General features: G+C 47.8%; 1 protein-coding gene across 1 annotated transcript; it reads left to right on the top strand.

The window, feature by feature from the left end:
- The first annotated feature begins 22425 nt into the window (after positions 1 to 22425).
- FAM181B (family with sequence similarity 181 member B) lies at positions 22426 to 24482 on the top strand. Its single transcript, XM_074917619.1, has one exon. It carries the CDS (start codon positions 22489 to 22491, stop codon positions 23566 to 23568), a length of 1080 nt encoding a protein of 359 aa, XP_074773720.1. The 5' UTR covers positions 22426 to 22488; the 3' UTR covers positions 23569 to 24482.
- The last annotated feature ends 77 nt before the right edge of the window (positions 24483 to 24559 follow it).

The raw sequence follows: 24559 nt of genomic DNA, 5'->3' as shown, positions 1-24559 counted from the left end.
GGCAGGAGTTTGTGCTTGGTCTCACTGAATTCCATGGGGTTCTTGTCTCCTTCAGCATGTCTGTCTGAATGGCCACCCTTCCTTGAGCGTATCAACTGTTCCATCCAACTTGGTGTCAGCTGCAAGATTAAGAAATGCCAAAGAATTTGAAACCTGAGAAAGAACAACATAGTTTCTTTTTTATCTCTGTTGTAGAAGATATGCTTGGCCTTGAAAAGCACTTGTTCTCTAAAGTATTCACAGCATTGAATCACAGAATCATAGAATACCAGGTTGAAAGGAACCTCAAGGATCATCTGGTCCAACCTTTCTTGGTAAAAGCATGGTCTAAACAAGGTGGCCCAGAGCTCTCTCCAGTTGAATCTTAAAAGTGCCCAGTGTTGGGGAATCCACCTCTTCCCCAGGGAGATTATTCCAGTGGCTTATTATTCTCATTGTGAAAAATTTTCCTCTTGTGTCCAGTCAGAATCTCCCCAGGAATAACTTGTACCCGTTCCCCCTTGTCTTTTCCAGGTGACTCCTTGTAAAAAGGGAATTTCCATCTTCTCTGTAGCCACCCTTTAAATACTGGAACATGGTGTTAAGGTCTCCCCTAAGCCTTCTCTTCTCAAGGCTGAACAAACCCAATTCTCTCAGCCTTTCCTCACATGACAGGCTGTCCAGTCCCTTGATCATCTTTGTGTCCCTCCTCTGGACCCTCTCCAGCCTGTCCACAGCTTTTTTGTATAGCAGAGGCCAGAAAGGATTGAAAGGACTTCCACTGAAAGGATGATATCTTTCCTGACTACCTTCTTGCTCTCTGCATCCTTACATCAATTCTGCCATGGATTCTGCAGCTGAGATCTGACCAGCTGCCAGGATGAGGGAGGAAAGCCCCATGGTGCTCTGTCCTCCGAGCTGTGACGTACATCAGGGCTTTTAGATGTGCCTTGCTGCAGTGCCTGATCTCCAGTGCAGTGCCGGAGTCACCTCAGCCTCCATGCTGCAATGAAAACAGAACCCAGTCTTTTCTGCACGGGTCTGTGGAGCAGGTTCAACATTTAAGCACTGTCCAAACAACTGGCATGGGGAAGAAGACTGGCCTGGGCTATCTCTTTGCAAACAGCAAGGGATTTTGGTTCATGTGGTCAAATGAGTCTGAGAGAACTATGCCTTGGATCACTGTTGTTTTATCACAGGTATTATATCACCATTTCATAAGTGAGGAATTGGGACCAGAATAAGACCAGAGAGGTCTTGACTGTTTTTCTTCAGGAGGAATTATAAACCTTTTCATGTGATATCACTGCCCAAATCTTGAGTGGTGCTCCAGGGCTGCTCAGCCCTCCCGAGGAAGTTATCTGGTACAACTGGGCAGATGCTTGGGGGGTTTCAGAAGGGATGGCAAGCATGGTCCAGTGGGTCACTATTCCCAACACTGGGCTTCCCCAAGCACCCAGAGCTCTGCTTCCACACCGGCATGTGCACCAGTTTGATAGGAAGCAACTCAACTTCTTGCTGTGTCTAACTCCCGTTGGTGATCCTCCAGGCATCTCACAGATCCACTGGCTGCCCTTAGCTTCCTGGCTGAGGCAGGCTCTGGTGATGTGGAGCCCCATTCCGTTGGTCCAAGGGGAAAATGGTGGGCCCCCCCTTTATGGAAGGTATATATATGTGTGAGCATGCACGGAAAAAAAAAATAGTGTTCCTCCTCCAGAAAGAAAGGAATTACCACCTTCTCCCCCTTTGCAGCCTGCTGATGGCTTGAAACCTTGAAACCTTGCAAACTGGGCTCTTTGGCTGCCCCTTAACATTTCACCATGTGCCAGAGAGGACAGGAGATGAAGTGAAGGATGTTATTTCTCTGCAAAGACCAGTCCCCCATTCTCAATCACCATGAACAAGCCCATTAAAAAGGGCCAGGCCCTCCCAGGTCACGCTGGAGGAGAGCGGAGGCTCCCACCTTTCCTCCCAACAGATGAAGTCAGTACTTGCTACGCAAACTAGACTAATAAATGTCAGGGCAGCGGGAGGTGAGTGCAATCAAGTGCGAGAGCCTGAGTTATAGTGGTAACCTGCTGAATTCCTGGGTCACAAAGTAATTTACAGAACAACCCTAATGTCATTCAATAATTATCCAGACAGCTCGGACCCTGGGGGGCACAGCCTCCTGCTGGGTGTATTATTAATACCATCAACAAGCAGCAGGATGTTGGTGTGAAGAAAAGAACCACAACACAAGCGTGTGAACCTAAGGAACAAATGGAAAATAGTATTAATAGGATATTGTACCAGTCTCTAACGAGTAAAAAAATCTGTCTATCTTGTCCTAGCAAGTCATTCAGTGAAATATTAATGCGTCCCCTTCGACAGTGAAAATTGCTCAGGGCAGTTTTCAGCAGGGGAGGAAGATCGGTGTGTCAGTGGCTGCTCATTTATATCTCCCAGCCTCTGTGATAGTCCCCATGGAGACTGAATGGGGGCGGGGGGGGGGAGGTGGTTTCCAGGCACCCTAGAATAATTTAAATTAATATCCAGTGAACAATGTAAACCTTCTCTTTGACGTGGCGTGGGAATAGGCAGTCACAGCGCTCGAACTGGGTCAGCTGAAAAGGAAGGTAATGCCACAGCCGGGATTTGATCAGCAGAGTAAGCCTGGGGCTCGACCTCTGCTATCTCCGTCCCTCCCTTCTTCTCCAAACCCCCATCCTCCAAAACATTTAGAAATGGCAGCAGAAACTTCTTTTTGTGAATGGAGACTTCCTGGATGAAGAGGACATATGTAAAACCTTAGAGCAGGGGTAGCGTGCGACATCTTCTGCGATGTGTATGGACCCTGGCACACAGGTGCCAGCAGATGTGAGTGTCGACAGGGTAACATTGCCACAGCTGCAATTTTAAACCATTTTACAGCACTGCTTTGGGTCTGGTGACCCTTCCTCACCCAACTGAAGCTCTACATAGCTTAAAGATTGCTGCAAAGATGCAGTAAGGAATTACGTAGGCGAAGCCTGAAGCAAATCAAGCCTGAAGTAACCTTAGTTAGTTGTTTCTCAGCTGGGAAATGATAGTGGAAGGCTACTTACTACCTTGCTTTGATCTGGTACAGTGTGTACCAAGAAGACAAGAAAAACTTCCCTGGTTTCGACCCTTCCTCGTGCAGAGGAGCACATAGTTTATTTAAACGTGGGGGTAAATGTTTCTCAAGGGCATTTAAAGGAGCAGAGAAGGCTTCCTGGCCATCATCTCAGGAATAAATAGCAAACGTTGGTTTATAGCAGAAGAGATTTTTGTCTGAGCTGTTCCTTTAACATGGTAATAGAGCTAGGCTGATGCCTCAGACACTACCTGAGGTGGTAGACCCATGTCCTCATTTGATCCATTACGTGTGTGGGAGATGATAGGTGACTGTGAGGTGACTGTTGTGCCTGTGGTGCCCTGCTTTGCATGGAGTCCTCCTGGGGCATCACTGTGGCCACAGGCTGAGGTGGTTACAGGAGTAGGAGCATCAACACTTTGACTTGGGGTATGAGATTAACTCATTGGTTTTCTTTGGTCCTTAAAAGTGCAAAATGAGTATATCTCCAGAAAATTGTGCCACAAAAAAGAAGCTGCCTGGTGGTAGTCGATACCCTACCTGGTGGACCAGTTCATCCTCCACTGAGAGTGTCTGGTATGCAAGGAGTGAACATGGGTCTGTCCTCAGAGCTGTCTGGGCCCACGATCCAGCAAAGCACTTACAGCTGTAACAAGACTCACTGACTCCATTGTCAAAAAAACTATAATTGTGTTACTGGACCAGGGGCTGCCAGAACACAGTCTGGAATGCTGTCACATCCCCAGTGGAGACAGAGTGGAGCAGCCCCTGGGACGAGTCTTCATGTTTCCTATAAGAAAATGAAGCACACAGCGTGGTTCTCCTTTTCCATCTGTCACAACTTTAGCCAATTCACTGCTTTTTCATAGCTTAGGTAGAATTCAGATGGCTGTTTAATGAAATCATAATTAAGCAGAGGTCCAGCAACTGATAGAAGTCCATCTGCCCAGGAGAGGTGCCCCTGAACCTGCAAATCCACCAGGAAGGCATTTAATGTGTTTGGGCAATGCAGAGATACACAGTCCTATAACTGGATGGATGTCCCCTCCCTGGAAGTGTTCAAGGTCAGGTTGGATGGGCCTTTGAGCAACCTGATCTAGAGAAAGATGCCCCTGTCCATGGCAGGGGGGTTGGACTAGATGATCTTTAAAGGTCCCTTCCAACCCAAACCATTCTATCTATGGAAACATGCAGATGGCATCCCTGTCTGGGAACTGGGGGGATCCAGGATCGACGACTGTGTCCTACACCCATGGTGAGCTGTCACAGCCTGAGGTTTAGGAAGCAGCTCAGCCATACAACTTGCTTCACTGGCCGCAAATAACTCCTCTTGCAGTGGCTTTTTTCAGTGTTTGGCTGGTGTTCTCTTCCAATTTTTGGTTTTGCTTTGCTTTTAGGCTGCCAGTGCCCAGCTGACAGACAGGAGGGCCACAGAGCACTTGCCAGCATCGATGACAGGAGGTACGGAGGGCTCTGATGTTAGTTTTAGACTCTGGGCCCTGCCTCTTGTTCACAGTTTAGCAATAAATTGCTAGTGACATCCACCCTCCCCGATGAACCTCCCTTTTGACTTCTCCCACACGTGTCACTGCCAGAAGCAATTGTAATTTTGTGCCTGTGCTGCTTTTCTTGATGAGACCCAGGAAAAAGGGGTGAGAGATGTGTTATTCTGTTGTTATCACTGTTGCTGCCTAAGATCAGGATCACCAAAATACTTCTGTTTTCCCTTTTGTGCTTATGCACGGATGTTGCTGCTGATATTCCCTGAATTCCCCTGAAAAATAAAAGAGTGTTTTATCCGTATTCCACAAGTACCCAATACAAATGCAAATCAGCTCCAGGCGGTAAATGTTGGTTTGTTGTTTGTTTTTGTTTTTTTTTTTTCCTGGCTGCCCAGCATTGCTTGGCGGGTCTTTTCTCACTTGTTTCTTTTCCTCCCTTTCCTTTAGCCCGTGTGTCTGAAGCAAGGTCCCCAGGAGGGTCAAAGACCTGCTCCATTCCCACACCTCTGCCCTTCTCTTCTTCATCCTACTCCTCCTGCTGTTGCCTAACTTGTTTAAAGCCTGTTTGTTTATTAACTCCTTGAGCAGAAAGAGCTGAAGGGCTAAAAATAAACTAGGACTCACTCAAATTCCCTAAAATCATGACCAAGCGAGCCACACTGGTCCCAGATGAGAACATTTGGGCACTTTATATTCCTACTTTGCTGCCTCTCTGCAGGGTTCATCTGGACAAAATCGAGTAGGACATCATGGCTGCAGGGAGTCAAGATCAGAGGGAAGAAGGTGACTCTGAACTTTCCCATTGCTTTAAACAGATCAGTGCTTTTTAGGTAATAAAATAGCTAAAAGAGGGGCTCCTAAATCACCCATGAGTGGGACTGGGACAAGTGGGATTCTAACCAATGAAGCTGATGAGAGTAACTGGTGCTCTGAACCCTTAAGACAAAGTAGGTGTTTACTCACTGAGAAAATTCATGCACTATTCTTTCTGAAACTACAAATAGTAGACTAGGCTGACAGGTTGAAGCCATGTCTGCAATTTCTTCTTCTGCAGTTGGCACATTTTCTTACATGCCCAAATTGCAGACTGATATGGACTCTCTGTGCCCTCAGGTTCTCTTGACTTTTTAAAAACAAATTATTTTTAATTGTTTTTAAAGCTACAGCTGAACAGATCTGCAGGTTATGTCAAATACACACAGGATTACTGCAAGGAGAAGTGAAAAACAAGACATCAACATCAAAATTCAGCTCCAGCAATGTAGCAGAAGGCAGCCTGCAGGTCCTGTGAGCCCGGGCTGAGCATTGCTGCCAGGGGAAGCCACTGGCTTGGGCAGGATTCATCTCTTCCTCCCACTTTAGATCAACAGTCACTTAAATATACACTTCAAGTGCATGAGCAGCTCCTGCTTACCAAAATGTGCTTGCAATGGGCCTAACATTTAGGATGTCCTTAAACCCAAGTGAAGGGTGGATGAAGCCCATGTGGGGTTGAAGGGTGACACTTCCTTCCCCCCTTCCTTCCCTCAGCTCTGCTGAGCACACGGGCCTGGCTGTGTGTCGTGGCGTTTGCGCCCACAGAGTGGCCAGAGCTGCCAGCTGGGAGTGACCGAATTTGGGTGGGAAACACATGGGTCCCAAGCCGTCCCCTGCGTTGCTTTGTTGCCATCTCCCATCTGCCCAGCACTGACACTTTGCAGCTTGTTCTACCCTGAATGCTGCAGCTGAGCTGGTTCCTAAAGAAAGACCTCAGAGTTAAAAAATTCATTTGTGTGGGTTTCCTTTCTTTTTTTTTTTTTTTTTTTTTCCTTTTCATCTTCTTTCCTGCTGCTATTCATTTAGCATGAAATAACCTTCCAAATCAATCCGGAAGAGATAATTTGAAAGTGTTGCTTCTTTCCCATTGCTAATTGCTGGTTTGAAATCCCATTTGAATCACCCTGAATACAGTCTGATGTTCCTAAGCTAAGTGTCTATCAGGTATTTTTCCCAACGGGCTTTTATTTTCCTGTAACTCCGTCCCCAAGTCCTGGCTTGCTGGTTAGCTTTTAAAGGGGCAATAGTGTCTCCATAGCATGTCTTGTTTCCGAAGCAGAGCTGTGTTTTGGCAGGAACTGACCGCTGCCGTGTTTCACAGGGCTGGCAGCGTGGTTTGGTACTCGCGGACCCAGAAATGAAGCAGTTAATTGCCCTACTGGGAAGGAGGAAATTTCTTGTAAAAATCCAGAATCTGGTTGAACAATGTGGCCTTTTCTTTTTCAGCCTTGGAATCAAGCCTGGCTGCCCTTGTAAACAAAGAAAGGAAAGAATCACTGAACCAACCCAACACATAAAAACTGACCATGTCTGTCTTTGAAGTTCCCTTTATGTTGTTTGGAAAACTTGGGATTATAGAGGGTTTTTTTCTTTTTTTCTTTTTCTTTTTTTTTTTTTTTTTTAAGAAAAAGAGAGATGGGAGTTAAGGGAAACTTTTTCTTAAACAGAGCAGAAGTCATTAATTAAGTATCCCATTCATCCCCGAGGCACCGGCTCATCAATCAGATTTCTTATTAGCATTCTGATGACCCGCCTGACCCCCCGTCTCTGTACTGTCTGCATGACGACACGGAAAACCAGACCACACACCGAACGGAGGAGGATTATTCGACGCTTTTCCTTACTCTGGGGGGAGGATGGAGCCAGGAAGAGGAATGATGACTGACGTCATTGTTTTGGGTTGAGGCAAGTCAATAAGTGGCTCCTGGAGAAACAGCCCTGAGAGCTTGGGAGGGTGACATAAGTGATGTCCTGGTGGGTTTGTTGATGTATGTGTGGGGCTGCTCTGGGATTGGACCTACAGCTTGGTGCCATCAAAGGGTCCCTTTGCTCCTGTGGTCACGGTAAGCTCAAATCCGGAGTGAAGAACAGGATTTTAGTGCAATGACCACTGTGCTCTTACCCTTGGGTAACCCCAGTCAGGAAACGATTGGCTCCCAAAAATGATCTGGCAGCTTTGGCCCCCCCTTAGTGGTCTGTGCCCTCAGGATGGGTAGGGATCCCACATTACCGGTCCTCCAGTTTTGCTCTTTCCAGGTTATTGCAGTTATAAGGAATTAGCTGATTACATCTTTTAGATAACTGCTTTTGGGTAAGTTTTTGCACTGAAAAAAAGAGGAAAATAACAGCAGCAAGTTATGAGGTGTGCGCATCTTTTATTAAGAGAAAGCCCCTTGATTAGCATGGGAATTTAACTTGCTACAGCAGCCCCGTGCTTGGCATGGGGATTTGCCCACGCAGACACATGCACAGGGCCAAGGCTGGCCCTGACCCACACCAGGGCAGGCGGTGGCCAGCGGAGGGAGGCAGCTCTGGGAGATCACGAGCTGCTCGCCCTTGTGTTTGCAGCGATGTTATGTCAGGGAAGAAGAAAGGCGGCGTGAATGATGTGCCCGTGCAACTGCCGTGGTGATGGACACGGGAATACAGTGCTGCTCTTAGGGCAGCTTGTTACCAAGAGCTGGCTGAGACTTCTGAGTCAGATTGCTTTTACCAAGTGTTATTCTCAAAATAAAAAAATCTGATGTTTTTATTCTTTTTAAATGGAGAGGCTGCTTCCCTGACAAGATAGAAAATGGTTTCTTTTACTATTTCCTACTTCATTTTTCTATCTTTTTCAAACGCAGAAGTATAATACTGTGTGTGGCAAATAGAAAAAGAAAAACTGGAAAATATAGATAAAACCTGATAAATTTTCTAAAGTATTTGGGTGGTTTATTTTTTTAAATTATTTCTTCTTTTTGATTTACTTTACTTGGAAGGGATTGTACCTGACCAAGTGTGACATATTCTCCTTTAAGTCTTACAGCCCTGGACATTTGCCATCACAGCTCATCTCTGAATTCAGGCAATATTCCCTGGCTCACACCAGAAACAGGTAGAGATTGGGCACCTCTAGGGGTGAGAGCCTCAAGGTCTGGCCCAAGAAATGTCCCAAGCAAAGGCAGGGATTTATATCTGATCTCCAGTTAAAACCCCAATGGATAAAACATCCTTGTCTTTGGGGCTCCTCCTCAGGGCAGAGGGTTGCTGTCACAGCTGAAGGGGACATATCAGGGAACGTCCTGGGGATGCAAGGACGTCCATCAGTCATTGCTGATGGAGGAGGAGATGGGGAGGATGGAAGTGAGAGGAGGCAGCAGTTTGGTCCTTCATGTTAAATACCAAAGCAGCACTGGAGGCAGATACCTGAACCCAGGGCTTCCCTTCCCTTGCAGGTACCTTCGGAATGAAGCTGCAAGAACACTTCTGTTCTCTGTCCCTATGGATCCTGAATTATTGGACACCGGTGTGAGGAGTGCAAGTCAACTTCTTCTGCACTGTGTTTTTAAAATAGCATTTTATTTTCCTTCTGCTGCATAGTGAATCTTGGGGCACTTCATAGCATCATCTAAGATTTTAGTCCGTGAATTCTCTGCTATTGTAGAAGCCCAGACACTAATGCTGCAGGTCTGCCCTCCTCTCCTCCTGAGGCACGTTACAGTTGTTGATTTGGTCTTTTGATGGAGTTTATTTCCTATGGTCCAGCACGTGTAGTGGCAAGAAAAATGGATGCTCTACAGATCTTTCTGAACTGCTATAGCAGCTTGATGTCAGAGGAGACCCTTGGGAAGAGCCATAAGAATGGGATGAGCACAGAGCAGCACTCCCCTAGACTGTCCCCATCCTCTTCCAATTTGTGACTTGGGGACCTCTTACTGTGTAGCTGTCTGGGCTTTGTGGCCCAGGTAGTGTCTTCTGGTCCCACACCACCCAGGCAGCTCCTGTGGCCCCAAGTGCCCAATTACGGCTAATGTCTTAGGGGCATAACCACTCCCTCCTTGGCCAGTGACTATGGTCTCGGGCCAGCAGGATCAACCAGGGCAAGGATTAGGGCAAGCCAGAAATCAGACTATTAGTCAAAGTGGCTGGAAAACAGCTTCCTGGCTACCAGCACAAACACATCCTCCATGCTCTCTGAAAGGGATCTGTGTATCCCAGGCACTTAAAAAAAAAGGTCATATTTTTGCTTGGTGATGGGAAGAGCTGGGGTGCTTAGATGGGCAGCCCTTCCAGGCATGCTGATGATGCCTGGCCCAGGGCATCCTCACAGTGTCACCTCTGGTTTCAACTCCCTTCCCCCCATAATCCAGAGGAGTCCTAAGGAAGTGTTACCCCCTTGGGTTACTGCCGGACCTTTCTACATAGCCCTTCTTATGGGATAATAATGGACTGTGGATATCAGACTGCAAGGCCCATCTCCGTGCTTCCATCACAGCAGATTACTGGTGTGTATTTTGCATCTGGGAAACACAGAAAGGAATTAAACCTGCTACATACTGAAATTATAAGGGTGTGGTTTAGATATTGACAATTAAGTCTAGTTTTCATGGTCCATGTTAGCCAAAGTAGCTCTTGATCTAGTTCCTCCCTGATGTATCTGCTATGGCCTGTGACTGTCAGTGGTCTTTGTGTGCTGTGCCATGCTATTCAATACTCAGTGTATTTTGAATTTAGGTCATCTGAAATGTCAGATATTTCTCTGATGATGTCACTTTTTCCAACAGAGTGGCCTGGAAAGCAGCAAGTAAAAAAAAATACAGGGAAGGAAGAATGTGTATTGGGTAGATACTGTCACAAAAGAGATCAGATGGGGAGAGAATTGCTGTGTGGAAGACCTAAAAAATGCACAAAATGTTGTGAGGAAGAAGGCTCAAATCCCTTCCATCTCTCTCCAGTGCAGCAGATGAGGAGGTGAGTTTGACTGGGTACAAGTTTGGTGGCTGCTGATCTGCTGCCGGACCATCTGACGCAGCGATCAGATGTTGTTTGCAAAGCCTGCATAAATTAAATTCCATGTACATGGAACAAATTTAAACAGGATCTCTGGTGCCAGCAGCTCCTCTTATCGCTTTGTAGCCTGTTCACGTTCCTGGCAGATAATCACCATGACTAACATTTATCTGACACAGCCAATTTTGCCACCAAAATCTGTTTTCCGACCTTAACCGACTATTCACAGAAATGACAGTCCCCCCTCCTATAGTATAAATGCTAGCAAAGCTCTCCTAGGAAATAGGTGAGTTTTGGGGACACTTTATAAAGTCCAAATTAGATGTACTGAGTGCTCCAGAGAGGTGGATGGAGGGGCTGAGTGCTTTTTATTTCTCCATCTTAGTATCTGTCGTAGTTTCTGTCATCTGATTTATTTCTTTTGTTGTGTTGCGCCTTCAGATACAGAAAGACTTTGTGCAGTTGGATGGCCATGCTGGAGAAAGAGCTACGTGCCACGCTCTTCATGCCAACTTGACTTCTGCTCTTTCTTTCTCTGCTGTATTTTCAGGAAGTAAAGAAAAGGTGGTACAGGTGCTTGGTGATGCAGTGAAGGGCACTGGGAAGTTGATCAGGGTTCAGATGAACCTGGCAAGATTGAAAAAGGAGAGGTTTAGCTTTGAGCAGCTCCTCAGGCTGTTCACCATGGGGCTGCACACGATGTTTGCTCCATGGTGGGAGCTGGAGCTGAGGCAGGAGAGGAAGGAAGGACCTGGGCAGGTGCACACAGGTCTGTCTGTGGCCGCTAGCAGATTTCTAATCTAACAGGGCTATGCTGCCCAGACTAATACCCTTTACTGACTCGTGTTTCCATGGATCTCCACTCAAGTCATGTGCACTTTGAATCCCCAGTTTGTCCTCTTAGGGCACAGACTGGGCAGGAGGGCAAGAAGCACTTGCTGGCTAGATAGAACAAGCCTTATCCACAATTAATTTTTTACACACTTGAGCATTTACATACCTAATTCTTCAAGTGAATCTGCTCATCCCTTCCAAAAGTCCATTGTTTTGGTTTTGGTTTTTTTTTTCATTTGAGTCTTTCTACCTTCTTTCTCCTTCTGATTCTTCCCCCATGAAGCTCATACCATCCCATGAACCCATACCACTCTTCTACGGAAAATCCACCTTTAAATAGTGCATCCGGGCCAGGTTCACTCTGCAGTGGTCCAAACCTAGTGGTCCTTACCTGAAGATCACAGCTGAAGGCCCCAGACTGCAGAGGAATGGCTTAAAGATTGTCCCTTACAAAAAAATCATCAGATTTCCCCCGTGCAGGACTAAACAAACTGTCTCTGGGCAAAATTGAGTGCATAATGTTTGTATTACCATATCTTGCATGCCTGGCTGTTTGTGAGGGGTGCCAGGCTCAGAACTGACTTGAGTCGATGGCAAAAGTGCCCACCCCTGCGGATGTAGCCTGAATCCCCTCATGCCTCAGGGTTTCCCAGTGGTTTCTCTTCTTCTTCATTGTGCTGGTGCCAGAAGACTGAATTTTGCCTGTATTGATGACTCTCCCCATCCAAGTTCTCCATGTTGCCATTCAGATTCTTCTTAAAAGTCCCTTCCATAGGCCCCAAAGAAAAAATTCAAAGCCATACCCCAGAGAAGATATTGCCCTTCCTCACCTTCACTCTCCTAGAGCATCCAGCCATATGGACAAGGCTTACCACATCTGGCAAGTCTTTGTTGTAGTGTCTGTACGTTCTTGACATTAGGCTAATTGTGAATATTTTGAGGTATTATTAAGCTTGTTAAGTTTAAAAGTGGGAGTAGGAGGGATTAGATGACTTGGAGAATTTGGAGACAGAGATGCTCTGCATTTTTTCTCTTTCCAACTTTGGTCCCAGTCCAGTTTAAATGTGCAGTGAACAGAAACAGTTACTGTCTGGGAGTTTTCCCCCTCAAAAAGGAGTTTGGTGACCTCTGAGTGGCTAAAAAGCAGTTTCAGGACAGTTTTGGCAATTGCCCTGCACTGGTTTGACACCTGTATCTCCAGAAGACATTGGGCCGAGTTGGCATGTGCCCTGAGCTTTTAAGATCTGCGTGGGATTAGTTTGATTAAATTGTTTATGGGGCCTCCCATCAAGCTCAGCAGGAAAACAGGCCATTGCAAGGCAAGATCTCTAAAATAGGGCAGAGAAGTTACTCTAGAGCTGCCTGTTTCTCTTCACAAACAAGAGACTTGAGGGTGAGAAGCTTATGTAAGGTCCTCTTTGACAACTGTGATCAGTTTTTTGTTTTTTTTGTAGTTGCTTGCCGGTGTCTGTATTTGGGCAGCATCTTGTGGTCCTTACTGAAGTCCTTACAGAGGTGAATTATGGCTGTGGGGACGGCTGTGGATGGGTTGAGGCTGCAATAGCGGGGCTCCTCCTGTGGCTCCCCGTGGAGGGAGCACCAAGACCCTCGCACGAGTCACCGGAGGGAGGGTGGGCAGCATACAAACCTCCATCCTCCAGCTGGGAACCCCCTGGGAGCCCCAGAAGGAAGATAAGAGCGTTAACACACAAAAAGGTCAAAGCTTGAATGTCTTGGTCAAAATCCAAGCCCCTGAGCCGGGCGCTGCCAAAATCCACCTCGCACAAACTCAGCAGCTCCCAACACGCATGGCAGTTCGGACATGCTAAGCAGGAGCGGCCGCGTTCCCACCGCCGGGCGTGGAGCGATATGACAGCGTGCCAAAGGATCTTTAGGGGCTGAGAGGGGGGAAAAAAATCCTGGCATAGAATTTAAAATGTGCTCTAACCTTTTCTGCAAACTGAAAGCAAGAAAAATGCTCATAAAACTACTCTTTGTGCACAGAAAGAAGTCCGTTTTTATACTGTTGCTAAGTTCCTTATTGTTTTCTGGCTGTTTTTTGTGTTTCTGTGGCAGCCTTTTCTGTGGGCCTCTTTCAGTGACTTAGCTATATTGGCCTGCAGATAATTAGATCAGTGCTATCATTTTCACTGTCCTTTTTCCTCTGGGGCTATTTGCATGATAATGGCAGTTTGTGCGACTCTCTCCCTCCGTCTCCCTCTCTCTTTTAACAAGACACCATTTTTAAACATGAAATAATTCAGGGAACAATCTGCGAATGGCTCCGTTAAGAAAAGACTGAAAACATCTGGTTAAGAAAACATTTGTGGCAACCAAAAACCCAACATTTTTGTTAGCTATAGCTTTTTTAAAAAAGGCATTATTTTTTTTTTTTTTACAGTATTTTTAGTCTGTATTTAGAGAGCTGTATGCAAAGCATACGACCACAGTATGCGCCCACTCTGGGTATGTATGTATATATAATGATTTATTATGTGTTTAACTAGATAATTTATAGACAAGTGAAATATTAGGATTTAAACTCTTAATGAATCCTATGAACATTTAAAAGGTAGCTGTGCCCCACAGAGTGGTTTTGGACCCCTCTTGCTGTGAACAAAATCTTCAGTTCAGCAAGATGCGCCCAAACCTAAGCATGAGAGTGAGCCCATTGAAATCCAGAGGCTGACTTGGCTGGCTGATGCTTGCGCTGTGCTGATTTAGGGTCTGGGGCTTTCCATGTGAGAACGTATCATGGCCAAGGGTGGGCCAAAGAAGTGCTTTGTGCAGGAGCAGGGACTCCTGCCGTCCCCAGGTCCTGCGGACAGGCGGCCATCTCAGCCTGCGGATTGTGCTGCACCACCAAGAAGGTTATTTTTTCTGGAAGAAAGGGGTCTTGGGAACAATCTGTGCTCCTGATGGGATTAAACTCCCTTCAGACATACTTCAGCAGGGGAGAAAATAAATGGTGAAAAAAATATAAAGGGAGTTAATAAAATTGTTGCTGGTATCAAGAGAACATGGAATACATTTGAGATCTGGATTTCCCTACAGTAGCTCAGCAAGGGGCATCAGCTGTCCTACATCTAACATGGATCTGTCCCCTTTGACATTAATCTGTCACAATGGCAAAAACATATACCTGGTCCAGTTCCAGGTCTTGGAGGCCTCCTTAGAGCAGCCCAGTGCTGCAGTGGATGGGTGGTGAGGCTGGGAATAGAAAATCATATTTGCCTGTTTAGTTAAGCTTATTAAAAACTGCTTGAACCTTTCTCATGGTCATTTTTTAATAGGCAAAAGTGGCCACAGTTTTGATAGTATTTTCAGTTAAAATAAAGCAATTAAAAATTCCACAGTTGTCCTTTTTTATGAAAAAAAAAAAAAACATTGGAAAGTTTTTTCTTTTTTTAAAAAAATGTTGGAAAGAAACAGAGTTTAATCATTTAAATACAGGGACATGGTGCTGACCAACATTTTTAAAGATGACCCCAGGAAAAAAAAAAATTCCTTTAGCTAAATACCTGTGAGGATTGGGGTCTGTTGTTGTCTGCCATGGGGTCACACAGCCCCCACCATTTCAGCACCCGAGCCCCAGCTGTCTCCCTGGTGTGGACACAGATGAGGTGGTGCCGGAGCAGCTTCCATAGGCAGAGGCCCCTTTGTTGCCACATCACATTACAAATCCATCAGCTGAGCTGCACCTGGTTTGTTTAAGAGTCATAAAGGATAAAAAGAGTTATGATAGCATAGCTGTGATCACAGGTACCTGAAGTTACCTCCAAGTCAGAGACTCTTCAGCATGGTTGAAGCATCATTTGAGAGCTACCTGGAGTGGGAGAGAGGCCTTGAGCCCAGGCCGTGGGAGACCTGGAAAGACAAGCAGAGTTTAGCAAATAGCTACATGGAGGAAAGATACTACATGTCGCATGAAGATTTTGGCATGGAGTTTCCTGGCCCAAGAAAATTGGTTATTCTCAAATGGAGAGCAAAGAGACAGGAACTGGCTCATCAGAGTCATGGGAGTTGCTGATGCTCAGCAATTCTGAAAATTAGGTCCATAAATCAGGGTTATTCATCACTCAGTGAAAGTCAGTGGAAATGGCTTCACTGGGAGTTGGACCGGATCCTTACTTCAGAGCATAAATAACAAATGAGAAGACAATTCTTTCTGAAACACTAGTGTGTGACCACGGACCACACACCAAACAGCATCCAGCCCTCCCCCATTTTGTGGATGGTGCATGGTCAGACCTCTGAGAAACACCCCAGTGCCTTTGGTTTCAGTGACCATTCTGAGATACATGAAGACTATTTTGCAGCATTTGCAAAATCCTCACTGTTTGCATCAGGTAAGCTCTGAGAGGCTCCTGTCCTTCCCCAAAGCCATGCGGCACCTCCCAGCAAAGCCTGTCAGGAACATGAGATCAAATAAACTGGTTCCGACCAAGCAAACAGACATTAGTGGAAGGATAGTGTGCAGCAAACAAGACAGCGCTTGACATCATTAGTTGCTATTTGTTTGCATTTCACATTTTATTTCCACTCAGCAAAGCTCTTCCAAGCAGCACCCTGCACTGGTAGCGAAAATAAAGGAATGAGTTTGATCTCACCACACATTTACCTGCAGAAATGTCTCTGAGTGAAGATAAAACTCTGCAGATTTCAAAGAATACACAGGAACTGAGGAATTATATATATTATAATATATATATATTATCATATTATATATGAAAAAGCATTGCTCGATAACATGAAAAATAACTTCCTTTCTCATTCTTTTCAAGTATCTGTAAATATTTCCTCGATGCATATTCATATTAGTAGCCAAATGCTGGACTTGGAGCAGGATTTAGTGAAATTAAATTACAGTTTGAACCCCCAAAACTCTTTCCTGAAGAGGCAAGTAGTGGGTTTTGCACAGCTCTTGTGGTGGTGGCAGAGAGCCGTCAGCGATACACCCAAGTGCTGCACTCAAGAAAGCAGCCCACAAAACTCATAAAGTGGCAGACAAGTTCATGGTTTTGCAACTTTTGTGAGATTTTGATCTATACCATGTAAATTTTAATCAAGCCATACATAATTATGCAAAATATAGGTGGAAGACTCATATATTACAGCTAATACTCCTCCTTAATGCTCATATTTTCAGGAGTATGAAAAAATATTTAACCTACTAAAGGCAACTTCAGTGAAGAGCTGAAAGCTTGCTGCCATCACATTTAAAATTATGTAGAAGATTTGAACAAAACTCACAATAGGATGAAGAAGATGAGTGTTTCTCCAACTGGAAAGTTTATATAATGAAAAACCAATCTACAATCTGAAACAGTGAAAGCCACACACAGTTTTTTAAGGTGGTGCTGAGATCTGTTTTCAGATGAGCTGCCCCAGGAATTAGACTTGGGCATGGTCCCTTCCCCATTGCCTGCTGCTTCTGATCTTGTTGTCCTCAAGCTTCCAGTCTACCTTCCCATAGATTTCCTTCACAATATATCATGTATAAAGGGCATACCACAGCTGTGGAACAGCATTTATGTCTGTTGGGATGAAGGAGAATGAGATGGCTGTGATGGAAGAGCTGCGTCACTGCTAAGCAACCCCAGTTTTATGCTGAAGTAACCTCACTGAAATAAGGAATTCTACTCTTCTAAAACCACGAGTTGGGTCAGGCTCAGCTGAATGATGGACTTTCCTGTTCATCCAGAAGATGAATTACAGTTCCCCCATGTGTGGTCCGCGTTTCATCTGGGTTCTGCAGTCCTCACGTGGGTGAAACAACCATTGCCTTATGAGCGACATGATCCCAGAAACGGGTGCTGCAGGACTGGGCTGCGTAAATCCCTGAGGTTTCAGAAAATACTGGCAAATAGGAATTAAAGTATCTCCCTGATGGATTTATGAACTCAGTTTCAGTGGAAGCTTTGGATATACAAAGTTGATTGGATGAGGGCCCTAAGGGACCCACTATTTCTTTTCCAGTTCTAAACCATATATGTTCTTTTTTCCTTGATTGCTTAAAATAAGTGCACAAAAAAATCTCAGGTTAAATGGTTAAAGTCCACCTCAGACACTTGTCTTTAGCTCAGCAATAGTTTGCTGAAACCCAGAAGTCTCCAGTGGCATCTCAGAGCTCAGCCCAGCCCAGGCAAGGACCAGGAGAGCCTTTACAGGATCTCCTGGTGGAGTGATGATGCCCTAAACACAGACAGAACAACCAAAGCCTGCTTTGCCCTTTATTCTGGAGGGAATATATCCCAGGAGAACATGAAACACACACTGAGACTGAAAGCAGGAAAGGGAAACTGAGACAACGGCATCCAGAAGCTACAGGAGGAAAACAGGGCTTTGTTTACAGGGTGGCAGATCTGCAGTCCTGTGTCCACTAATAATTTCATCTGAATAAAATAGCATCTTTAAGAAGCCAAGACCATAAAGGAAGGAATCATGTATATGCACATGCATGAACGTGCATCATTTGAAGGGGTCTATAGTGACTGAAGACACGTGAGGGCTGGATCTACATAAGCCACACAAACTTGTAGCTACACACATATATTAAATTTGGGTTAAGTGGCTTAAATTTGGCTCAAGCAGAATATGCCTTTCATCCCTTCTTCTGATTTTATTGAATATTTTATTGTCAGTTTTGCTTTCTTTGTTAGTGGGGAAACAAACCAGTGTGTTTTAAAATTTCTCCCACTATTACAAGTATAAACTTCCTGAAGATTTTAGCCTGTTTGCAAGAGATTGAGTAAAATGAAGATTTTTTTTTTTTTTAGGTCAACATTTTCTTCTGGCAGACTGAGCCTGAAGTGCACTTTATTTCCCTTTAATTTAACAGCTCCAGCAGCTTTTCCAGTTAAATCGACTGTTCATTATTGAGCCCATTTATGAAGGGCTGTGCAGTGCAGTTTAATGAATCCCTGGCACAAAGCTTCCTTTCAGCGTAGGGAAAGAATAGCAGCCTATTTAGGTCCTGTAGGGCTGTATGTCAAAGGCTGCCTATAATACTTGTCAGGGAAGGGCAGAAATTCCCACTGATATAAGAATGTGCAAGAAATCAACTTTCACAACCAACTCGCCGATTAAGATGCGATCAGGAAATGAGGCCGTAGGTTGTGAGCAGTGACACCTGTTTGGGCAGCCAGATTTTCCCATAACTCGATAACCATATGGGCCATACAGCCAGGCAGGGGAAAAAAAAAAAAAGCCCTCCCTCCCTGGTTGTAGAGATTGTCTTACTTTCATGCTGCCTTCCTGATGCCGTGGTGGAAGGAAAACGTGTGTTATGAATTGTGAGGGCTGGGCTCAGCGCTGGATTTGGTTTGCCTTCTGCAAGGGAAGGTTTTGCTAGTGATCATAAAATTATAGAATGGTTTTAGTTGGAAGGGACCTTTAAATGCCATCTAGTCCAACCCCCCTGCAATGAGCAGGGACATCTTCAACTTGATCAGGTTGCTCAGAGCCCCGTCCAACCTGGCTTTGAATGTTTCCAGGGATGAGGCATCTTCCGCCTCTCTGGGTAAACCCTGCCAGTGTTTCACCACCCTCATTGTAAAAAAGTCTTCCTTCTATCAGCCTGAATCTACCCTATTTTAGAGTTGGGGCACAGCATGAGATGTTTCAGGCTGGATCCCAGTGGGATCCTATGCCTGCCTTGCAGAGGATTTACCCTGGTGTTGGACACAGACGGGCAGTCCCATGAGCATCTGGAGGGCAGATTCAGCTTCTGCAACCGCCTCCAGTGAGGAGCTGCTTCACATAAGTGCTGGCATCGGAACACAGTCCTCAGCTGTGCAAGGCTTTCTTGTTTGCGTAAGCCGCTCTCTCCTTTCTGGCCCGCTTGGTCTGTAAGGATAACAAATTGTTCTTCTTGCAAAGGGCTTGATCGTGTGGCTATGAGCTCAATTTATGCAAAGCATTAGTGGGCACGGCGTGTCCCCGCTCCCTTTGATTCACAGGGTCACTGTGCTGCAGTTCCCTCTAAAAAGCCAAGCTCGATGCCAAGGGCATCGTTCTGGAAAGCCATGGTTTAATCCCCAGAGCTGGTTGAGATGCTGCTACCTATAATGAGCAAGAACATAAAAAAACCCAGGTAAATTTCCTACACAAAAGTGGGCAAGAAAATAGCAGTAGAGCCCCTTAGTGAGCACTGAAAGCTCTTCTGCGGGATGGAGTTTGGGGCAGGGAAAGCATTTCTGTAGCCACTTCACTCACCTCGGTCTGACGGGGAAAGAGTGTAGGGAGCAGGACATCTGGTCCAAACATTTTCCTGGGGTTGGGGTTATTCTGTGGGTCTAATGCCACCACTGCCTGGACATTAGACCTTGCCAGTGAGCTGAGGTGGGTGGCTGGTGGGGCGTGGGAGCCACCCTGCGCGGCCTGAGCATCGTCATCCCGAAAGAGCACAAGCGGAAGACAAGCATTGGCTCGTACAGCCGCTGGGAAAGAGACATGTTTTGCAGGAATAACCAAACCGCTATTTCCCTGGAAAAATTAAGTTTCTTTTGCGAGTTGTTGACATCATGTGGCTTAGCAAATTTCCCTCCAGGCATTGCCCGACTTGGGGTAATCAGCTCTGCTTGAGAGAACACAGAGAATAAGCATGTTTAATGCAATTATGAAGGCTTTCTAAATCTCCCGATCTGGTTGAGAATATGTAAATTCAGCTGCTTAGCACAACTGAATGCAAACTTTCCTTTGCATGCCTGACAATTGTTTTAATACTCTCCAATTTTTAGGAGGTAATAAAGTCTCCCGCTAAACCGTAGCTGAGCTCTCAAAGCTGTTTAATTGAATGAATTCAGCCTTACAGAAGAGAAGCCAGGGCTTTCAGCTTTCTTTTTTTTTTTTTTTTCTCTAAGCCACCGGATATTTAGCCACTCTGCATATAATACCACCCAGACTCATTAACAACCTCCTTTAGACGGGCTATGAAATATTGCCGCTATAATGCTGAATCAGATACTAACTTGAGGACAACCTAGTTGCTGCTCTATTTAGAGTTGTTTCACGTTGCTCAGCTAAGAAATGGTCCCTAACTGGCTGCACATCCAGCGACAGTGAGTGATTTCCTAATTTTTAGACCCATTTGCAGTATGAAGTGACCTCAAGGTGGATGCAAAGCTATCTAGTGGAGCATACAGGGGATATATATGTGTTCTTTACATTTCCCCATCAATAAAGATACAGAAGCAGGCTGCAAAGCTTGACAGGGCTTGACAGGACCTGAGGGTAAAAGCTTGGGTAGCTAATCCATGTCACTCGTATTGGAGCTAAGTAGTTTAAATCCACCTTCTATGTAGATATTCTGACATGGAGGGACACAGATTTCCCATGGCACTCTGCCTACCAGGGTTCTTTGCTTCAGTTGCACTCAGAGCAGCTCCCCAAGTAAGAGACTCTGGGAGGCTCCAGCTGAGCAGGTTTTGCAAGGAGACCCAGTCCAGATGTGCTGGCACCAGAGCCAAGGCTGCCCCTGGGACCGTGAGGCCCTGCCTGCCGCTGGGACCCTGCTGAGACCTGCTGAGATGCAGGTGAGAGATAAAGAAAATCAGCATTTTCATTTTGTAGAGGATTTTGAGCCTTTTTTCCCCTCTCATGAAATAAGTACTTTCTCCTCTTTTTTTTTCCATGCAATATTTGCTTTGCATTCAACAAGTGTTTGAAACCACAGTGAGGTGCGTGTGGCTGATTTTTCCATTTTTTACCACTAAGTACAGTCTTAGGAGTCTGTTTCCTTTTTCTTCTGCAGTTTTGCTTCCTGTTCTTTCCTTCCAACACAAAACTGCTGCATCTCTAATGAATCAATGCAGACTAAGAAAGCTCACTTCATTTCCATAAAAATCAGATATGCATTTTTATTCATCTTTGGACATATAAAATGATTGAAAATAAATCTGGAGCTCAAAGGCTTGAGGTTGTTCTGCATCAATGTAAAATTTTTCTAAAGGAAAATCAACCAAACACCTTTTCCCGCCACAAAAGACAGGATTGTTCTTTCAGGAGCAGTTATCAGTACTTCCAGTAATCATTTCACTAATTTTTATGCCTTCCACATGGAAGATTTATACTGCTGCTTCACTAAAGCCCTGCAAGTAAAAATCATCAGATTTAACTGAATGCAGCCCTGTCATTTAAAATCCCTACTGGAGCAGAGTGCTGGATTTTCTCAGGACTTGACCTGGCTAGGAAAATACAATATGCCGGGTAATGTGCATAGCTATGAGCTTGGAAAAAAACCCTTTGCAAATTAATTTAGGCTCGCTCATCCTGGCAGGTGTCAGAGCAAGACTGTGCCACTGTGCCCTTGCACCTAGAGCCGTGCAGGTGATCCAGCGCCACCGGCTCCATCCTCGGGCAGAGAAACACATTTTGTGCCAGCTGCGGTAGGGGGGCACAGCGCTGGGGGTGGCTGCACGCTGGTGATGGGGAGCACACTGGTGGGGTTCAGGGGATGTTGCGTACCTGGTCCAGGGCGACTGTGTGTATCTGCTTGGGCGATGTCTGTGTATGTGGCCCCGGGGGGTGTGTGTACCTCAGAATCATCGAATACCAGGTTGGAGGTTGGAAGGAACCTCAGGGATCATCTGGTCCAACCGTTCTGGCAAAAGCACCGTCTAGACAAGATGTCCCAGCACCCTGTCCAGCTGAATCTTAGAAGAATCCAATGCTGGGGAATCCAGCACTTCCCCAGGGAGATTATTCCAGTGGCTGATTATTCTCATTGTGAAAAATTTTCCTCGTGTCCAGTCAGAATCTCCCCAGGAGTAACTTGTACCCGTTTCCCCTTGTCTTTTCCATGTGTCTCCTTGTAGAAAGGGAATCTCCATCTTCTCTGTAGCCACCCTTTACATACTGGAACATGGTGATGAGGTCTCCCCTGACCCTTCTCAAGGCTGGACAAACCCCGTTCTCTCAGCCTGTCCCGCGGGCTCTGTACCTGTCACCGAGGATGTGTGCACCTGTCCCCGTGTGTGTGTGTGTACCTGTCCCGGGGGGGTGTGTACCTGTCCCGGGGGGGTGTGTGTACCTGTCCCGGGGGGGTGTGTCCCTGTCCCGGGGGCGATGCTCGTCCCGCCCCTCCGCCGCTGCCGGTGTCCCCGGCCGGGGGGTGGGTGCAGCCGGCGGGAGGCGGGGAGGGCCGGGGCCAGCCCCGCTCCTGAGCCCTCCTCCTCGCCCGCCCGCCGCCTTTTCCCCGCCGCCGCCGCCGCCGCCCGCCCGGCGCAGCCCTGCGGAGCTCGGGGCGGCGGCGCCCCGCCGCCGGCCATGGCCGTGCCAGCCGCGCTGCTCAGCCCCCACCACCTCCTCTCCTTCTGCTTCCCCGCCGCCGGCGGCCTCCTGGGCTATGCCGACCTGGAGAAGGGCTACGAGGGCGGCGGCGGGGGCGACGCGGGGGACTTTAAGGAAGCCACCAGGGACCTGCTGAGCTTCATCGACTCGGCCTCCAGCAACATCAAGCTGGCGCTGGACAAGCCGGTGAAGTCCAAGCGGAAGGTGAACCACAGGAAGTACCTGCAGAAGCAGATCAAGCGCTGCACCGGCATCATCGCCGCCGCCCCGCCGCCCGCCCCGCCGCCGCCCGCCGCCGCCTCCCCGCCCGCCGCCTGTCCCGCCAAGCCGCCGCCGCGCCGGGAGGCCTCGCAGGCGGCCAGCAGCCTCCAGAGCAAGAGCCTGGCCGCCCTCTTCGGCTCCCTGCAGCAGGGCCGGGGGGCGGCGGCGGGCGGCGGCGGCGGCGAGGCGGCGGGCGGCGGCGGCGGCGGCGGCGGGGGGGCGGGCGGCGGGGGGGGGGCGGCGGGCGGCCCGCGGAAGGTACCGCTGCGGGACCGCAACCTGCCGCCCTCCTTCTTCACGGAGCCGGCGCTGCCCGCCGCCCGCGGGCCGCCGCCGGGGGCCAAGGAGCTGGAGAAGAGCGGCGGCGCGGAGGCCAGCGAGTTCTTCGAGCTGCTGGGCCCCGAGTACGCCGCGCTGCTGCCCGAGCACGCCGCCCCGCCGGACGCCTTCCCCGGCCGCGCCGCCGAGCTGGGCCTGGAGCACGGCCTCTACGAAGCGCCGCTGCCGCTGCCCGCCGCCCACCACCCGCTGCTGGGCGGGCTGCTCTACCCCGAGCCGCCCTGGAGCCCGGCCGGGCCCTGCAGCCCCCCCAAGAAGGCGCCGCCGGCCGAGGCGCTGCGCCCGCTCTACCCGGGCGGCGGGGAGCCGGCCCCGGGCGGCGGCGGCGAGGAGCCCGGCGGCGGGCACTTGGCGGCGGGGTTCGCCCCCTTCTTCCCCGAGTGCCCGCTGCCCCCCCCGCAGGTGCCCTACGACTACGGCGCCGGCTACCCCCGCCCGGCCTACCCCGGCCTGTAGGGCAGCGCCGGGGGGCTCGGCCCCCCCCGCCCCGGGCCGCCCCGCCGGGGACCATGAAACGCAACGGGGGAGGGGGGCGGGGGGGGAGCGGAGCGGGCGAGCCCGCCCGCGGGACCTGACGGACGCTCGGGAGAGCCGGGCACCCCCCACGCGTGTGCGGGTGTGCGTGTGACCGTGTCCCACCCGCACCCCCGGCCACGGCGCCCGCAGGACTCGCCCTTGCGCTCTGCCAGTCGCCTCTTCCCGCGGTTTGGGAGACGCTGCAAATAAAATGTGAAATATTGGGTTCCTTCAGGTGTTTTTCTAGCGGCCGGTGACGACCTTTCCTTTAGCCTTCCTTAGGGGTCAGGTGTTGTCTTACTGTAGGCGGACGTGGCTTGGTGTCCCTGTCTTAGGCGCCGTTGCAACGGGGGCTGCTCTTCTTGAAGGCGGCCGTGACCACTTGTAAAGAATTTCAGTCTAAAACTAAAACTCCGTCAACTCTTGCGGTGCACTTAAATTTTTTCCCAGGCTCGCGTGCGTCGCAAGTATTGGCGGATGTTCAGCTGAGGACACAAAAGTCAAGGGGGAAAAAAAAAAAAAAAGCGTTGGTGTTGAAGTGAAGCAAAATTAAAAATGCTGCTACCAAAACTTAGTGTCCTGAAATTTAACAATGTCTTGCAGGATCTTGCAAACAGCGATTTACAGCGGTATGTAAGTTAATTGATGGCGTAAGTTCGGGACAAAAATGTACTGTAGCCACCGCAGCGATGTGATTCCTACAGACCGTTGGATTTCTTCCAGGAATTTGTCAAAGCTCGGAAAGCAATGTGGCTCGGTCTCATTGTGTACAGGAGATTATTTGATAATCATTTAAGTTATGTAAAAGAGTCTATGATAGGTCCTATAAAAATAAAGCTACACAATAGATCTAAGATCTGTGGTTGTTACTGCTGTTGAAATGCAGCGTTCAAGGGGCTTTCACTGCGCCTCCATCCTCTGTAATGGTTTC

Source organism: Athene noctua, chromosome 1, assembly GCF_965140245.1.
Source record: "Athene noctua chromosome 1, bAthNoc1.hap1.1, whole genome shotgun sequence".
NCBI lineage: Eukaryota > Metazoa > Chordata > Aves > Strigiformes > Strigidae > Athene > Athene noctua.
This window is presented reverse-complemented; position numbering and strand designations above follow the sequence as displayed.